General features: G+C 56.8%; 2 protein-coding genes across 2 annotated transcripts in view; both read right to left on the bottom strand.

Annotated features, from left to right (window-relative positions):
- The window catches only part of LOC144265861 (prostasin-like), a 363,252-nt gene extending 345,781 nt beyond the window's left edge, over positions 1–17,471 (bottom strand). Inside the window, 3 exon segments of the mRNA XM_077818911.1 lie at positions 12,565–12,618; positions 16,938–16,998; positions 17,384–17,471. Coding sequence (XP_077675037.1) covers positions 12,565–12,618; positions 16,938–16,998; positions 17,384–17,471 — 203 coding nt within the window.
- On the bottom strand, positions 1,788–8,701 carry LOC144266406 (RING finger protein 112-like). The gene is made up of 13 exons (XM_077819860.1): positions 8,679–8,701; positions 8,181–8,496; positions 7,490–7,705; positions 7,096–7,233; positions 6,757–6,861; positions 6,529–6,579; positions 5,794–5,850; positions 5,559–5,645; positions 5,268–5,397; positions 5,015–5,145; positions 4,559–4,612; positions 2,689–2,763; positions 1,788–2,463 (listed from the first exon to the last, which is right to left on the bottom strand). The coding sequence occupies exons 1-13, from the start codon at positions 8,699–8,701 to the stop codon at positions 1,966–1,968; spliced, it is 1,881 nt and encodes a 626-aa protein (XP_077675986.1). The 3' UTR covers positions 1,788–1,965.
- Positions 17,472–17,762: the final 291 nt, after the last annotated feature.

Genomic DNA, 17,762 nt, shown 5'->3' with positions numbered 1-17,762 from the left:
ACAAATCAAATGTGCAGAAATTTAAACTCTGCGCAGGATTTTAAATTTTTTTGGCGCAGAATTCCCCCAAGAGCAGTTTAAAGTCCTTCCGTTAAACAGAAGCTGCATCTTCCCTGAACCAAATTACAGCTGATGGTTTCTGGGGAGACTTGTCCCAAAACTAGGAACTCACCATGCAAGGTTCGAAGAGTCAGAACTTCACAGTTATTTAGATCTGGGAGATTACTCTCTAGCACTCCCCATGACAGTCATTTACAGGTGCTCACAGACTCACGCACGCACTCATCCGTACATTGACACCCTAACACAGTACCCCAAATATCTTTCCTCCTGTTGGGCACAAAGGAAATTGCTTAAATGCCTCCATTGCTCTGAGACTGTCCTGCACCCAAGACCTGTTGACTGGCCACCTTCCAGCAGAAACCTAACCTCTCCCATTGGACACTTTGCAGACCACAGTCTCAAGTGACTTCTGCTTTCTCTTCTTAGGTACCAAGAGGTGCAACCTTTGAAAACCTGCAGCCCTGATATTAGGTTTCCAAGGAGTTCTTAGGAAGATAGGACTCAAAGAGCAGGTTAAGGAGTGACTGGGTCCCAGTCCATAAGTACCCACCTGGGGAACAAATATTTCATAATGGGTCCTTCAGTCTAGCACAGAAAGGTCTAACATGTTCCAATGGCTGGACGTTGAAGCTCAACAAAATTCAGACTGGAAGTAAGGCAGAAATTTTTAACAGTGAACAATTGGAATAATTTACCAAGGGTCGTGGCAGATTTGCCATCATTGTCCATTTTTAATTAGAGATGGGAAGTTTCTCTAACAGATCACTCCAGTTCAAGCAGGAATTAATTCAGTGCAGGGTCATGGCCCATGTTACCCAGGCCTTGGAATCTGTGACGAGAAGGGGCGCTCCCGGCTCACCAAGGCAAAGCCATGATGGAGCTGACCCCGTACCTCACGCTAGAGCGGCCTACGGGATCGTAGGCGCCAGCTGAGGCTGGCGTGGGCATGGAACAGCTGGAGAGTACCCCTAGCCCGAGCCCTCATTGGTTGGAAATCCTCAAGCCCAACCCCTGGCTTTTCACCAGCGCCGAAGGGTGGGAGATGAGCCTTCCTGTGGAGTTGGCCAGACGGTGTCCCCTGCTCGGCGTGCGTTCATGGGTGTTGAACAGAAAATCCTTTAGCTTTGGATGCTTTTATAGCCCTCCCGCAGAATAAATAACGATGCCTGTATCTTGGATAGCGCTTTCTCTCAGTAGAACTCAAACCCCTCACCATCTTTCAATGCATTATTATTCTCAGTATACAGATGGGAAACTGAGGCACAGAGAAACTAAGTGACTTGGCCAAAGTCACAGAGGAAGCCCATGGTAGAGCAGGAAACCCAATCCACGTCTTTCTGTGCCCTCTCCCCTGGACCCGCCTTCCCGCTCAGAGGAGTGGCTGGATATCTATCCCACGGGACCAGACAACACAGCTGCCGCTGTAGGAACTAAGCCAGGGGCCCATGGTCACCCCTAGCGGGTGATCTCGGGAGAGGGCCGTCGGCAGGGTGTTTCTAAGAGCTTTGTGTTGTAGCCAGAGTGGCCCTGCAACATTGGAGGAAGGCAGAGCGAGAACCGAGGGCTGCAAGTTAAAGCGAGAAACTCCAGCTGGAAACGAGGCACCCGATTTCTCACAGCGCGGGTGATTCACCAGCGGGAAAGCGGTGGGGGTCTCCGTCTTTTCCAGATTCCGAGCCGGACTGGCCGCCTTTCCGGGAAACGATTTAGTGCAAAAGAGATATCGGGCCCAAGGCAGGGGGAAGTGGGCGGCATTCTCCAGCCTGGGTGGCACAGCAGATCAGACGAGAGGATCTAAACGTCCCTTCTTAGAATCTGGGGCGGCTTGTGGGGGACGTGTCCAGGCCACGCTGCTGTCCTGTCACCCCATTCGTCAGCCCCAGATTCTGGGGGGGGCACCAATCAGATCAGGGGTTTCTCGTCAGATAGATCCTCAGTGCCGTCCTCCTCCTCCCTCCCGCCGCCAGGAGCCTTGGCCCTCTGCCTATCCTTCTGGGCGATGTTCCCACCAACTCCCCCGCCCACGCCCCCGCCCACGACAATCCCGGCCATGGCGCCCGTCCCAGCCCCAATGGCCACCGCCACCTCGGCAGCGATGGCAGCAGCGGCGATCCCAGCACCGGCAGCGCCCCCCACCGGTCCCAGGACCAGCACCCCTGCGCCCACGCCCGCCAAAATGGCGAATTTCTTGAAGCGCTTCCCGTAGCTCTCCAGGAAGGTCTCGGCCTCCCGCGTCAGCACCGCCTCCAGCTCCGTCAGCTGGGCCTCTGTCTCCGGCGCCAGCTCCCGCATGTCCGTCCGGCACCGCCAGAGCAACTGCCCACGCCGCTCCGCGAACAGCTCCGCCATCTTGCTCGGCCACACCTTCAGGCAGGCGACCATGTTCTGGGAGTCGCCGTCCTGCGCCCGCCGGGAGAGGAGACGGCCAAGAGCGTTAGAAGGGACAAGCGCTGCATGGACCCCACCCTCCCAAATGAGATGGGGGCTCCCCCTTGTGCCGGGTACGGCACAAACCAGGACTGAGATGGGGGGGCCCCCTCATGCCCACAGCCAGTGGGGTTGGCCAGGACAGTTCCCTGGGGTTCCCCTGGCTGGGGAACAGGGGCCCCTGCCGCACAGACTCACCTTCTCCCTCAAAAACACAGCGTGGTCTGCACTGGCCCTGTCCAGGACTCTCTGGTTGTGGAAGATGATGGCCATCTGCACAGGGAGGACAAGGCCGGGGTGAGCCGCAGTTTATGGGGCCCTGTCTCCACCTAGCAACTGCAGCAACCTCATGTAACAGAGCGATGCCACTAGCCAGTGTGAAACTACAACTCCCATGAGCCACCATGGCAGCTAAGCAAGAAGCCAGGCACCCAAACTACAAGCCCCATGATGCATCATCCCCTCCTCTATGGTGCATCATGGGAGTTGCAGTCCGACCAGAGAGCTGATTTATAGGGAGAAAAGGGAGCATGCAGAGCCAAACTATAATTCCCATGAGACACCACATCAAGTATTTCAACTTCTCATATTTCGCTGGAAACTCAAATTTCTCGTCGGGGGGAAAAAAACCAAACTTTTTCCAACAAGTGTCAACACGCTCCTGAGATGAAGCCACCTCTGGGGAGGAGCACATGGCAACAGCCACACACAACACTGCATAGGGATGGGCTCACCCAGTGCTGAGGTGCAGCCACTTCTGGGGTTGGGGGAGAATCAAAGACTATCAGGGTTGGAAGGGACCTCAGGAGGTCATCTAGTCCAACCCCCTGCTCAAAGGAGCACCAATCCCCAACTAAATCATCCCAGCCAGGGTTTTGTCAAGCTGGGCCTTAAAAATTTCTAAGGAAGGAGATTCCACCACCTCCCTAGGTAACACATTCCAGTGTTTCACCGCCCTCCTAGTGAAAAAGTTTTTCCTAATATCCAACCTAAACCTCCCCAACTGCAACTTGAGACCATTACTCCTCGTTCTGTCATCTGCTACCATTGAGAACAGTCTAGAGCCATCCTCTTTGGAACCCCCTCTCAGGTAGTTGAAAGCAGCTATCAAATCCCCCCTCATTCTTCTCTTCTGCAGACTAAACAATCCCAGTTCCCTCAGCCTCTCCTCATAAGTCATGTGCTCCAGACCCCTAATCATTTTTGTTGCCCTTCGCTGGCCTCTCCAATTTTTCCACATCCTTCTTGTAGTGTGGGGCCCAAAACTGGACACAGTACTCCAGATGAGGCCTCACTAATGTCGAATAGAGGGGAACAATCACGTCCCTCGATCTGCTGGCAATGCCCCTACTTATACATCCCAACATGCCATTGGCCTTCTTGGCAACAAGGGCACACTGTTGACTCACATCCAGCTTCTCGTCCACTGTCACCCCTAGGTCCTTTTCTGCAGAACTGCTGCCTAGCCATTCGGTCCCTAGTCTGTAGCTGTGCATGGGATTCTTCCGTCCTAAGTGCAGGACTCTGCACTTGTCCTTGTTGAACCTCACCAGATTTCTTTTGGTCGAATCCTCTAATTTGTCTAGGGCCCGCTGTATCCTATCCCTACCCTCCAGCGTATCTACATCTCCTCCCAATTTAGTGTCATCCGCAAACTTCTGAGGGTGCAATCCATCCCATCGTCCAGACCATTAATGAAGTTATTGAACAAAACCGGCCCCAGGACCGACCCTTGGGGCACTCCACTTGATACTGGCCGCCAACTTGACATGGAGCCATTGATCACTACCCGTTGAGCCCGACAATCTAGCCAACTTTCTATCCACCTTATAGTGCATTCATCCAGCCCATACTTCTTTAACTTGCTGGCAAGAATACTGTGGGAGGGGAAGGAGCAGCTGGGGAATAGACTCACAACAACACGACACGGGGATGGCTTGCCCGACATGAGATGCAGCCACCTTTTGGACAAGGCAAAAGTAGGCTACAGTTTTACATCGGAAGTGAATACAGGAGGAGGGACACACCCCTTGACCAGGTCAGAGTCAGAGAAAGGCAGAGAAGGTACCTGAGCGGGAGAGGAGAAGCCGAAGCAATGTTTCTTCATCAGATCAGAGAATTTCTGCAAAGAAAGCACAAGAAATCACAATACAGACTCCACAGGGCTTAGAAAAGTGGGAACATGGGGATGGCTCGCCCGGCGCTGAGATGCAGCCACCTCTGGGGCAGGGCAGCTTAGGAACAGCCATAAGACAACGGTGGGAATCAGTTTGGCGGGGGAAATGAAGAACTTCCCTGGATGATTTAGGAAGGCTCAGTAGAATCATCCAAGCTGGGATTCTGCTAGGCTATAAATACAACCCTCATTCTTAATTAACAAAAGTTCAGCAAAAAGGGCGAAGCCCCCACCCCGCTCCCCGCAGCACAGCACCCCCTAGCACCACATAGGGTATTGGGGCCAGCACTGATAGCCAGGGGAGAGCGCCCCCTACTGAGACGCCATGCCCAGCTAGCCAATACCCACCTTTATCTTGGCAGCGAGCTGTGACCCGGTCACCAGCGCCCCGTGCTGGTCCCTCCAGACGTGTTGACCGGCTGAGGCCACCAGGCCGGTGACGTAGTCCCTCAGGCTCTCCCGGAAATCCTCATCCATGTCTGCAAAGGGGAGGGACATGGCAATGAACCCAAAGCCGGAGCGTCCCCCCATGGCCCGTTCCCCGGCAGAGACGGAGACGCCCCGTCGTGCAGGCTCAGAGCCGCTGTCCCGGGTCCGTTACCTCTCAGGCATCCCTGGCTTCCAGTCATGATCCGCTTGCCAGGGAAGGGCATCACGTAACAGCGGGTTTTGCTTCTGCTCAGCGCTTCCAGGGCCTTGGGGTGTTTGCAAGGGGACCTCGCCACCAGCATCTGCCAGAGCCGGGGGAATCAGCAAAGTGAGACATCAATGGAGGGAAATACTCCGGGACCCATTCCCTGCTCCCCTGAGCCAGCCAGGCCCTTGCCCTGCGGCCAGATCGGAGCCAGCACCCCGCAGAGGGCAAAGGCCCCGTGTCAAGCCCCACAGTCACCTGTCGGACGTCTCTCAGATGCTCCTTCCCACCGTCCGTTCCAAAGACCGGGGAGTTGCTCCAATCCCGCACCAGCAGGTCTAGCTGCTGCAGGGGAGACAGGACAATCTCAGGAGGGGAAGGCTGAACCCCTCGGGTGTGGGGCAGGGAGTGGCTGGGGCAGGAGCATCCCATGCAGTGGGGCAAGGGGATTGCATGGAGCAGGGTGGGGGGATGGGGGGGAAAGTCGTCTCACCTGAATGGACTCCAGCCCGTATTCCTTTCCCACCTCTTCGGCCACGTGCAGAAACATCTGCAGAGCAGAGAGAGTAGGGGGCTGAGATCCCTGGGGCAGGGAGGCAGCGTGTGCCCTGGTGGCAGGTGGGGGTGGAAATCCTACCAACAAACACCCCCCTGCCACCCACCCACCCACAAAGCAGCCCCTCCAGCTTGGTCTGGGTCTGTTCCCCGGGTCTCAGGGCTTTCCCCCTCTGCTGCAGAGACACCTAGTGGCCCAAGGGCAGAACTGCAAGTCAAGGTTCCCCTCCCCCCTGCCCCATGCCAGGGGCTCTCTTTGCCCCCCCTGCCCACCGACGGTAGGAGCAGAATAGACCAAGATGCCAAAGTCTGAGACTTTCCCAGAGTCCTGGCAACACCCATGTTCTCAGTCAGGATGGAGCTCGGGCAGGGGCGAATTCCAGACCCTGGAGCAGCACAGAAGCTGGGCCCTGCTGGATTCGGCCCCAGGACTCCTGGGTTCTCTCCCCAGCTCTGGGAGGGGACTGCAGTCTAGTGGTTAAAACAGCAGGGGTGGGGGCTGGGAGCCAGGACTCCTGGGTTCTAACTCTGGCTGTTCCACACACTCCCCATGTGACCTCAGGCAAGTCACTGATTCTCCCTGGGCCTCAGTTTCCCCAGCCGTAGAATGGGCAGAGTACCCCGTTGGGGCTCGAGGAGAATGGCACCATGTCCTGCCCTCCTCCCCCTTCACCTCCAGATACTCTAGATCGGGGTCCTTTAGCTGGCTGGAAACATTCAGGATCTGCAAGTCATCAGAGAGGACAGGGTTAGAGACAGAAACCAGCACGACCCTCTCCCCGCAGCACAGCGCCCCCTAGTGACAACCTGGGGCATCGGGGCCGGCCCTGGCTGCAATGGGAGAGCGCCCCCTGCTGAGCCCTGCCCCGCTCCCTGCAGCACAGCGCCCCCTACTGCCTACCTGGTAGGAGCCAAGCAGCATGGAGAGGGCGGAGAGTTTCACGCTGGTCTCCGTGTCTCTGGCGATGTCCATGGAGCCCTCGGTGTCGACCAGCAGCACGGCCACCTGGGGAGCAGGGGGGAGCCACGGGCCAGTGTCTCATGCCAGCTCCCCACTCTGCCCCCCACATGCCCCAGCACCCAGTGAGACCCAGCCCCTGGTGGGCTCTGTGTTCCCTGACTACCAGGTCTCCGAGCCCACCCAAGCTCTGTCTGCTCTGCTCTGCTCTGCTCCCCCAGTAGAGATCTGCTGCAGTCACTCATCCCCCCACCCCATTTCCCCACCCCTCTTCCCACTCACCTGCCCCCCCTCGGAGGGGACCCAGAAGGGCTGACTCCACGCCCACACCCCCTTGGTGACGCTGTGGGCACCAACTCGCCACTTGAACCCCTCCAGGGGCTCCTCCTCCCGGCCCATCCAGGATCCATCCTTCACATCCTGGGGGGTGGGGGGAAGAAGAAGACATGGGGGACAGCGCAATTAGTGCAGGGGGTCGGGGGACTGTGGGTATTTTATTAGCAGGCAAGTAGCACGGGGACCAGTACACTGGAAAGATGATGGACAGGCAGAACTCAGGCTGAGACAGACACACAGACAAGGGTCTAGACGGTCTAGTGGGTTAGAGCAGGGGGGCAGGAGCCAGGACTCCTGGGTTCTATCCTTGGTTCTGGGAGGGGATCAGGGCTGCACTCACCAGGCTCTGGAGACGACGCAGCAGGTAGTTCAGCAGGAAGGATTTGCCCCGGCGCTGCTCCCCGACAATGGACACCAGGCAGACGGGGGCATCCCCCACCCCACCCTGCTCCAGGCAGTGGCTCAGGGCCTCCTTGTCCAGGGTCAGGCCCCCTTCCTCGTCCAGACGCACCAGCTGCACCGGGCGCCCCGGCCCCAGCTGAGCCCTCGGCCCCGGCTGAGCCCTTGGCCCCGGCTGCAGGGACAGAGCAGGATCAGAGCTGGGACCCCACCCCTGAGCTGGTGAGTCCCTTCTCCCCCGGATCAGAGCCCCATTCCCATTCCCTGAACCAGCCAGTCCCACCATGGGCCACATCCAAGCCAGTGCCCCACCCTCTCCCCCCCACTTCCAGCTAGTCCATGTCCCCTCACCGGGGCCCCGTCGGGAGTCACAGCCTGGTAGCTTGCTCGTTAATTTCTTATCAGCAGGTCTGAGCCCTGAGTGCCCAGCTCCCCCCTTAGCAGCCCAGGGACCTGAGCGGTTGCTAAAGGCACACAGGAATCCCCTTAGCCGGCCTTCCCCCTGACCCCAAGGCACCAGCGTGGAGATAGGGGACACCGTGCTGCAGGAAGCAAACATGCAGCTGTTCCCCCCCTGCCCCACCCCAGAGGTGGCTGCATCTCTGGACCAGCCTCAGGAGGGCTGCACTCACCTCAGGGCTCGCTGTCCCTGTTCCTGTCAACGTCCCTTCACGTGGCAGGTCTCTGATTTTCTCCACCAGGCTTTTGAGACGTGTGTCTGGGGTCATCCGGTTCCTGGAGCAGGGAGCCCGGCACTCGGGGCACTGGTACCCCCAAGCCGAGACCCCACTCCAGTGAGCCGCGAGGCAGCCCCGGCAGAAGTTGTGGCCACATTCAATGGAGACGGGGTCCTCCAAGATGTCCAGGCAGATAGAGCAGGTGACGTCCTCCTGGAGTCGATCCACCATCCCCTCTGGAGCTGGCTTCGAGGAGGTGGGTGGGATTGGCCTGGGAAACGCACAGCAGGGCGGGCACCTGTGAACCAGGACTCCTGGGTTCTATCCCAGCTGGGGGGGGGCGGGGCAGGGGATTGAAGTCGAGTGGGGCGGGGCTGTGAGCCAGGAATCGTGGACTCTAGCCCCAGCGCTGGAATGGGTTACACCTGAATTGGGTGGGATTGGGGCACTTACCCTTTCTTATTTGCATTTCCCATAATGCTGCAGGTGACAGGCTGGGCTCCACCGATCTCCACTCCTCCTGGCCTGGGACTAAAGCCAAACTCTGTTGGAGAGCTGAGTCAACAGGACACCAATGGATTAACCCCCTCACACCCACTGTGCTCAAACAGGAGGGCTGGCAGAGGGGGAAACTGAGGCACAGAGCAGGGATGGGACACTCCATGTCCTAATCCCAATTCTTGAGTGCTGAATTCTCCAGGGCTCTCCTTGTGTACTGGGGACACCCTCATCCCCACTAGCACCCCAAGAAATGAGCAAACTCTCTTTGGCCAGCACCTCATGCCACAGCCCCACTGCACCCAGAACCCAGAGGGTCCAGCTCCCCTCCCCATTCTAACCCACTCCTTCCTCCAAGCGATGGGGAGAGAACCCAGGAGTCCAGGCTCCCAGTCCCCCTTGCTCTAAGCCACTCACCCCCACTCCCCTCTCGGCAATGGGGAAAGAACCCAGGAGTCCGGTCTCCCAGCCTCCCCTGGTTCTAACCCACTAGACCCCACTCCCCTCGCAGAGCTGGAGAGAGAACCCAGGAGTCCGGGCTCCCTGGCATTAAACACCACTCATTTCCGTCTCTGTTGCAGGAGGAAACCGCACGTCCCCAGCCGTCGCACCTGGCGAGAGCCCGCTGCCATCTGCGCCCCCCTCCCCACCGGGCGCAAGTGCCCCGGGGGCAGCGGGATTTTCAGCCACTCAGGACTTTTCAAGCAGCTCTCGGGCTTGGCGGCCGGGCGCGGCTCGCTGCGTGGGGACCCGCGGGGCTGCGCTGGTGGGTTGGGGGCCGGGCCGCAGCCAGAGGCCGGGGGGTGGCCGGGATTTGCCTTCGGTGCCCCCCAGCTGCCGCTGGTTTGAAACCAGCCACTCCAATCTCAGGGGGGTTGTCGGGGGACGATGCTGCCCTGTGGGAGTGGTGGGGGGGGTAGACTGGAGGGGGCGATTCTGGCCCCCGGGGACGGTCGCTGGCCCCCCCATTACCTGTCCCACAGCTCGCTCTGCCCGTGTCCAAGATTTAATCCTGGGGAAACGAAAGTAAAGCCTCCGCTGGTTTCTATTTCCTCCTGCCCAGCAGCCGGGCTCTGACCGCAAAGGAGATTGGCTCCCAGGGCGTGGCGAGGGCGGTAGCCAGTGGGGAGGGTGTGAATAGCCACTGGTAGGTGGGGCTGGGGGGAAGGGAGCCAGGACTCCTGGGTTCTCCCCCTTGCTTTGGGAAGGAAGTGGGGTCTAGTGGTTAGAGCAGGGGCCACTGGGAGCCAGGACTCCTGGGTTCTCCCCCTGGCTTTGGGAAGGAAGTGAGGTCTAGTGGTTAGAGCAGGGGCCACTGGGAGCCAGGACTCCTGGGTTCTCCCCCTGCCTTTGGGAAGGAAGTGGGGTCTAGTGGTTAGAGCAGCGGGGTCTGGGAGCCCGGATGCCTGTGTTCTCTCCCTGGCTCTAGGACAGGAGTGGGGTCTCGTGGGTTAGAACGGAGCAGCCACTGCCAGCAGCCGAGACTGGGAGCAGGCCCACCGCTGGGTTCAGAGCCATGCGGAGGCTGGGGATGGGCCTGGAGCAGAGCTGGGGGCGGGTGCTGCTCAGACTCAGACTATCAACACAAAAAAAGGGGGGGTGGATCCAGAGATCTGCAGCAACCGCTATGACAAACGGGTAGCAAATTCCTTCTTGGGGCCGGAGCAGCTCGATCATAGAATAGCAGGGCTGGAAGGGACCTCAGACGGTCATCTAGTCCAACCCCCTGCTCAAAGCAGGGCCAATCCCCAATTTTTGCCCCAGATCCCTAAATGGCCCCCTCAAGGATTGAGCTCACAACCCTGGGTTTCGCAGGCCAATGCTCAAACCACTGAGCTCTCCCTCCCTCCATGACGCGGGCACGGCGAGAGAGTTCCAGCTGAGCTGCTGCCCTGGCCGATGAGTTTGGGGGGCGCGGGTCCGATCCAGGAGGCGCCCGGACCATTTCGGGTTTGACGGGGTCCCTGCCAGGCTCCGGGTGAGGGTGGATGGCGCAGAGCTGGCCTTGCAGGCTGGGCCTGAATCTCTTGCGGAGTCTGGGGTGGGGGGACGGCGGAGAGGGGGCGGAGAACCGGGTCCCTGGATCCACCCCCATGCCTGCCCATCCCTCTCTGTCCCACCCCGTCCTCATCCCCCCCCCACACACACCCTCATCCTCTGCTCCAGTCCCCACCCGCTTTCCTCCCACATCCACCCACCCCACACTGGCATCCGTTCCCCTTCCCAGCTGGCCACACCACACCGCCTCCCACACACACACACGGCAAAGCCTATGCGGGACCCGAACCTGTGATACAAAACTCTCCCGCCCGAGCCAACGGGCCACCCCCTCCGTCTGCAGCCTCCTTGACCGACACCAGGGGGCAGCGTCGGCTCAGGGCTCCTTAAGGCCGGCCGCCATGGGGAGTTTGTGCCACCCTGTCTGGTGAGGCTCACGGCCGTGAGTGCCAACCTCAGGGCAGCCTGGGCAGACACCCCAACCCGGCGGCCCGCCGGTAATGAGATTTCGCCGTGCCAGGAACAAATGGGAACTCCTGGACCCCTAAGAAAAGTCACGTCACGGACAGTCTTAGACTCTCCAGGCTCTCTGGCCACCCGGGCAAAGTGGACTTCGTCGTGAAGGGTCATTTCCACCCCAAATCACACCCCGGTCAGGTTACTCCCGGTCCCCAGAGCCCCGTCACTTACCCCAGTTCAACTGGTGCCCTCGATCCCACACCACTGATGACACCTCTGGCCAGGCCTGGTGCTGTTGACAGGTTATGAGCTACCAGCTAACACCTGAGAGGGACAGTGCTGCCCGTTCAAATCGTCCTTCTGGGTGGACCCAGGAGTAACACCGGAGGGTCTCTGGCTTCAGTCTGGCCCCGTGAGCGTTCAAACAGCAAAATTTTCCACCAAGCTTTGTGATGGCCACAAATTTTAGAGTGCTGGGCTGGGTTTATTTCAAGGTGCAGCAGGAATCCCAGGACTCCAGGAGCATGGGGCTTTAGACACGGAGCGATAGCACCTTTCCCCGGGGGATGGTCTTACTACCTGAGTAACAGTTTCCCCAGCTGGTGACCCAGCATGGCTGTTTGCAGGGGAGGATCAGAGGGGCCCGGCAAGCAGAGGGGGCAGATTTCATCTCTGAATCGCACTGGCTTCGGCGGCTGCACTAGGGCGACATCGGCTGAATGGCTGCACCTCTCGTAATCAGGATAGACGATGATCTGGTGCATGGGGGATCAGACCTGGCTTAGGGAGGGGTTGGAGAGCTAGTTTCTAACCCACCCACCCACCCCCCCGCACCCCCCAGGGTTCACAGAATAGGCAGGCTGAGGACCAGAGATGGGGAGCAGAGAGAAAACAATGATCAGTGGGGGAAGATGGATTGTAAACATGGGCAAAAATGCAGTGGGGTCTGGGGTGGAGCAGCAGGAAAAGAACCACCCACAATAACACATCTGGCTCCCAATGGCCCCTGCTCTAACCACGAGACCCCACTTCCTTCCCAAAGCCAGGGGGAGAACCCAGGAGTCCTGGCTCCCAGTGGCCCCTGCTCTAACCACTAGACCTCACTTCCTTCCCAAAGCCAGGGGGAGAACCCAGGAGTCCTGGGTTCATGTGGCTGTTCGTGTGGCTGTGAAATGCAGCCACCTCTGGGGCAGGACAGCGGAGGAAAAACTACCCAGTGACGCCACACGGGGATGGCTTGCCTGGTGCTGAGATGCAGCCACCTCTGGGGTGGGGCAGCTGCAGAACAGCTGCCCATAACCCCGCATGGGGATGGCTCTCCCAGCAAGGATCCAAGCAGGACATCTGCCTGTCCCCTCGTCCCTCCCCACCCCAAGTGACTCACCTTTCAAAGCAATGAGCTGCTGACACAACCCACTGGTCTGAGATGAGGGACCCTCTGCAACAAAGACAGCCGAGCAAACGGATGCTGACCTGTCACAGTCCCTGGACCCATGGGGCACCCCCCGCCCAAAACATTTCAGCCAGGGATCCTGGACTGGCGACACACCGGGGGGCAACAGCACCGACATAGGGTGAGCAGAGAACCCAGGAGTCCTGGCTCCCAGCCCCCCCTGCTCTAACCCACTAGACCTCAGACCTTTCTAGAGCCGGGGATAGGTCAGACACGGGGTTCAGAAGTGACTGTGTTACAGACCACGAGACAAACATCCAAACCGAGCAGTGCAGAACGTAAGAACTTCACAGGCCCGGCAAAAACTTTCCTCTGTCTGTTTAGACTGCGGTCACTCAGGGTCTGTGCAGCGCCTGGCGCGATCTGGCCGCGCCCCACGATCTCAGTTTCTCCTCCTGTGATACTCTTCCACTTCCACTGTGATGAACGAAATCTCGCACCCAGCTGTGACCAGTGACCGTCACCCACATGTGAAGACTCTGGCACGGAAAACAAACGTCTATTTCCAATGCAAAGTTTCAAGTTGTTGTCAAAGAAACCAGCCAGCAACATTATTGGCAAAGAAGCCAGAAGCGTCTCAAGCTTTTGGGTTTTAAAAATAAATCAGAAAATCCCCCTCCCAAATCACACACTTTCTGTGGAAAAAAATCTGTTGTGTCCAATACCCTGTTTTTCCACACACAAAAAAAACAGTAAAAGATCTTCAGAAAACAGAAAATTTCAACTTTTCATAGAAAAGCCAAAAACCTGAAAAGTTTGGGCCAAAAACTCAAATTCTATTCCCCACTCACCCGCCCAAGGAATCAGACACTTTTCAGGAAAACTTCCCATTGACATTTTAATTTCCCTTCAAACCCTAGTTCAGCCTCAAATCCCCCATTTGCCAGTGTCAAAAACAAAATTCCTGTCAAAATCCCCATGCCGAGGAGAACTTTCCTACCTAGCAGACACGTTCGGTGAGCATCTGGTTGGGTTAAAAGTCACGTGTGGAGAGAATCTCCCATCCGCCCCATCTGACGAGAAAGCCAGGCGGCACCCTGGCCTTTTCCAACTCTTATCCTAGTTGCTCCAGACAAGACAATTGAATGCAAAACTAGTTCATTGATATTTCTCAGAACAGCAGGTTTGAAGCAACTCCAGCATAATATTCCCTCCGATTTTCTCATTGGTGCCTTGCCATACTTGTTAACTTTCATGGCAAACACACAGAGAAGTTAGCTCAAACCTAAACAGCCTGTCTGGAAGGTATCAACGTAACATGACTTTATTGCTTAGAATCCAGCTCAATAACACACAAGACCCGCAAAACAGAGGAAAACAAAACAGGCTGCTCCTTAAAAAGCAGAGGGGCACAACTGGATGGGCCTTACTCTAGGCTGGCTCTCTGCAGAAATGTCTCTGATAACAGGCTTCTTCACAGAGTCCCCTAACCTGCCAACAGGACCCGGAAACCCACTGAGAATCTAAACTGATCGCTCACAATTTTAATACCGTTTCCAGTGCATCACAATCGTCATCCACAGGGGGCACTGTAAAGCCAAGGGCATGTGTCTCATCCTCACCCAAGCCCTCCACTGCACCACCTGCGCCGGAGGGGTCCTATCTCTGGAGAGGGGGAGCCAACTCCAGTAAGCTGGCAGACACCTGTCTTTCACAGGGCACCGTTCTGGGGTGACTTCACCGTTGATTCCCGGGACACAGAAGCCCCTTGTTGCCAACCAGCAAAATGTTCATTGTTTCTTTACAAGCAACTCCAATCTCAGCCCTGGCAAACTCATAAGAACATGAGAACGGCCACATTGGGTCAGACCAAAGGTCCACCTAGCCCAGTGTCCTGTCTGCCGACAGTGGCCAGTGCCGGGTGCTTCAGAGGGAATGAACAGAACGGGGCAATTATCGAGTGATCCAGCCCCTGTCATCCACTCCCAGCTTCTGGCTCTTGGAGATTTAGGGTTGACCCAAGCATGGGAGCCATCGAAGGGTACAACGTCAAGAAACTCTGTCCCCGCCCCGACCTTTAAGGCCCCGCCCACCTGTAATCTCCACCCCCGAGACTGACACATGACCAGAAGCATGGGGTGCGATGGGGTGGGAACCGACCTGGGGTTGGATAAATCTAAACCTAGGGGACTGACAGCTGTTCCTTTCCTGAAACTCGGCAGCTAGAGGCCTTCCTAGAGACCCCGGCGGCCCTGGCCAGCCGTGCCTCAGAAAGCGAAGATGAATCAGGCCCAGCGTGGTTTTGCTCAACGCCAAGACGCATTGCTCAAGAGGACCCCGAGTGGGACGAGGAAGACAGCTGTGCGGACGGAAGGAAGACCCTCGGCCCAGAAGCTTACGGAAGATTGTGGGGGCCGCGTCAGGGACACGCCGGGCCAGGAGCATCATGACTGCGTGGACTTCAGAGGATAGAAACTGCAAGCACCGGGGCCTGTGTGCTGACCCGGGCCTGGGAAGAAGCCGTAGCTTATCCCACGCAACGTCTGTGCTTCACCCACGAAAATGTAGCCCACGGTGTCACCTTGGTAAACGCTGTGCAAAACGCGAGCACCCCGGACAGTGGTTTAAAGAGAATTAGCCAGTCGAAGGATCCTGGCTTAGTGCATTATACTGCCTGGCCGATCCGCACAAACCTCACAGAGCCCTGCTGAGGAAAAGAGGATTTGTAAGAAATCCAAAAGGGTGAAGTCAGAGGATGGTGCCGGGATGAAATGTGAGATCAAACCTAGGAAACCTTGGCATCTGTGAATAACAATATCTATTGGAAAGGCCACTGAGACCATCCGTGTGTCTGTTACGGGGGCCTTAGATTAAGACGAAGGGCTTGATGGGGCAGGTTGGTTTGTTTTCAAGGGCCGTATGTCGGTCCAATACAATAGCTTGCCAGATCCCGGCTATTTAAGAAAAAAGACGGATTCCCAGCCAAGAAGCTGAAACGCCTGCAGGAGAAACGGGGGTGGGGAATAAAACCAGCAAGGTGAGTTTAAAAGACAAGCTAGGAGCTCTCGCATTTTGTGTAAAGCCCGGACGTCTGACACACCCACTTGAGCTCAACAGCGCTCACCCAGCCCCATCGACCCGCCCAAGGCACCTCGGTCACCTGCCGTGGCTCTATAAGACCAGGCCTAGGGATGACTCTCCAACCCAGATTTCCTTCGCTTTCCATCAGGGTTGAAGATATTAGGCCCTGCTGGGGGTTGGAAAGATTGTCAGTAATTAGGGCTAAGGGGCATTCACCCCCCAAAAGCGGGGCGGGGAGCCCAGATTGGTAGTAAATCAGACAGAAGCTCAGGAGTTTATACACCCCTGTGGGTCATAAAATCATAGAACCATAGAAGATTAGGGCTGGAAGAGACCTCAGGAGGTCATCTAGTCCAACCCCCTGCTCAAAGCAGGACCAACCCCAACTAAACCATCAGGTGTAATAACCCCTTGGGAGTTCGTGGCACGCTCCGGGTCAGGCTTTCTAGCCTCGCAAAGTCACTAGACGGTTGAAAAATCACATTATTTCCAAAGTCAGTGCCGGGCTAACCCCAGACCGACACGTGGCCGGGGGTCGCACGCCTCCCCTGTATTTATAAATCACACTGGAAGAACAAACTCCTCCCTGTCCAGCATTTCAAAGCGAGGGGCGTTTGGGGAGGGGGGGGGTATTTGCTATGGCTCTCCGACGTCCATTTCAATTGAAAACCCAACCAAACCGTGAAGCACCAAAGTAACAGGTTGAAATGGAAGAAACACGAAGACCTCCATTGGATGGTGGTGGGTGGCCACTTACTGCTTGGGGTACTCTGGTCTGAACTGAAAACAGAACAATAGATTGGGACGTTGTCATTCCACTAACCCCACCTCCCAAGAGATCCAGCAGCTGAACCATGCAACGTGCAGGAGGTCAGGCTAGATGACCCGGCTGGTTCCTTCTGGCCTTGCAGTCTAAGAGAAGTAGCTGAATTGGAAAGTTTTGGGGAGAAGCCCCATTGCTGAGGGGGGGCTCTTCTGCATCAGCCACTATTTGAGCCTCAGGGTCTCTCGCGAGCGGATGGGAACCCCGCTCCGTGGGCTTTTCGAAATCAGACTCTCCGCGATCCCACCCCTCGTTCTCAGTCATAACAGTGTGTTTTCTCCTCCCTGCCCCTTCCACCTTTTCTACGTTTTTTTGTTTTTGTTTTTTTACAGGGATTCTCGCCCATAGTTTCGGCAGGCGCCTCTTTGTCCCCCAAACCCTGCAAATCCAAACGCTCGTTCCACCTGCCGCCGCTGAGCGCTCCCTCTGCAAGTCTGTGCAGGCCCTCGTGTGTTCAAACCCCGTTATCCGCACGGCCGTGAGCCCCATGCCTAGGCCCGCGTGGGCAGTGCTACCATCTCCTGTTAGAAAAAACCCAATTTTTGACCGCCACCAGCATAGACTTTGTACAGTTATCAGTCTTTCCAAGTCACTCAAAGGGTCGGCACTCAGGGACAGAACATCCCTCATCAATGTTAGCTCCCAATTTCCAAAATCTTTACTGCTGGTGTTAATGAGAGACAGAGAAATTATTGCAACAGTGTTTTTGCAGCCCGTAGCCACCCTGGCACTGTGTGTGTTTGCAGCCCTATTCACCACCCTAAAGCGCACACCCGCCTCCGTGTTTTTGCTCACAGCTTTCTCCGGGCTCGGTGCGGTGTCAACCGCAGAGGAGCTGAAGGTGTGGCAGCCGTGCTGATTTTTGAGTCATTTGTTTTGGCTGGCCGGAGCTAAGTTTTGAGTTACCCTGATGCTTTGTCTGCGCTCGTCTGCTGGTTGCATTGTTAACGGGCTCGGCAGATTCCTGGTTGTTCGGTGGTTCGGCCGGCCACATCTCCGTAGCTCTGACTGCGGCAGGTCGGGAGAGTCAGACAGGACTGATTAGCGAAAAAATGTTCCAATTTAGCATCAAATAAACAATGTTCACAAACAAACCCTTAACTCTATAATCTATAATCTCTCCCTCTCACCGAAACGCACCCCCACCTAGGTATTCGCTTAACAACAAAACCAGTTGAGCAACCAAACAAATAATCAAAATATATTTACTAGGTTTCAACCATCTGTCAACTGTTGATCCTGGAGAGTTTCTCTCCTCTCGTTCTTTTTCCCTTTGACTTCTTTG

The sequence above is a fragment of the Eretmochelys imbricata genome, chromosome 6 (assembly GCF_965152235.1).
Source record: "Eretmochelys imbricata isolate rEreImb1 chromosome 6, rEreImb1.hap1, whole genome shotgun sequence".
Taxonomy (NCBI): Eukaryota; Metazoa; Chordata; order Testudines; family Cheloniidae; genus Eretmochelys; species Eretmochelys imbricata.
This window is presented reverse-complemented; position numbering and strand designations above follow the sequence as displayed.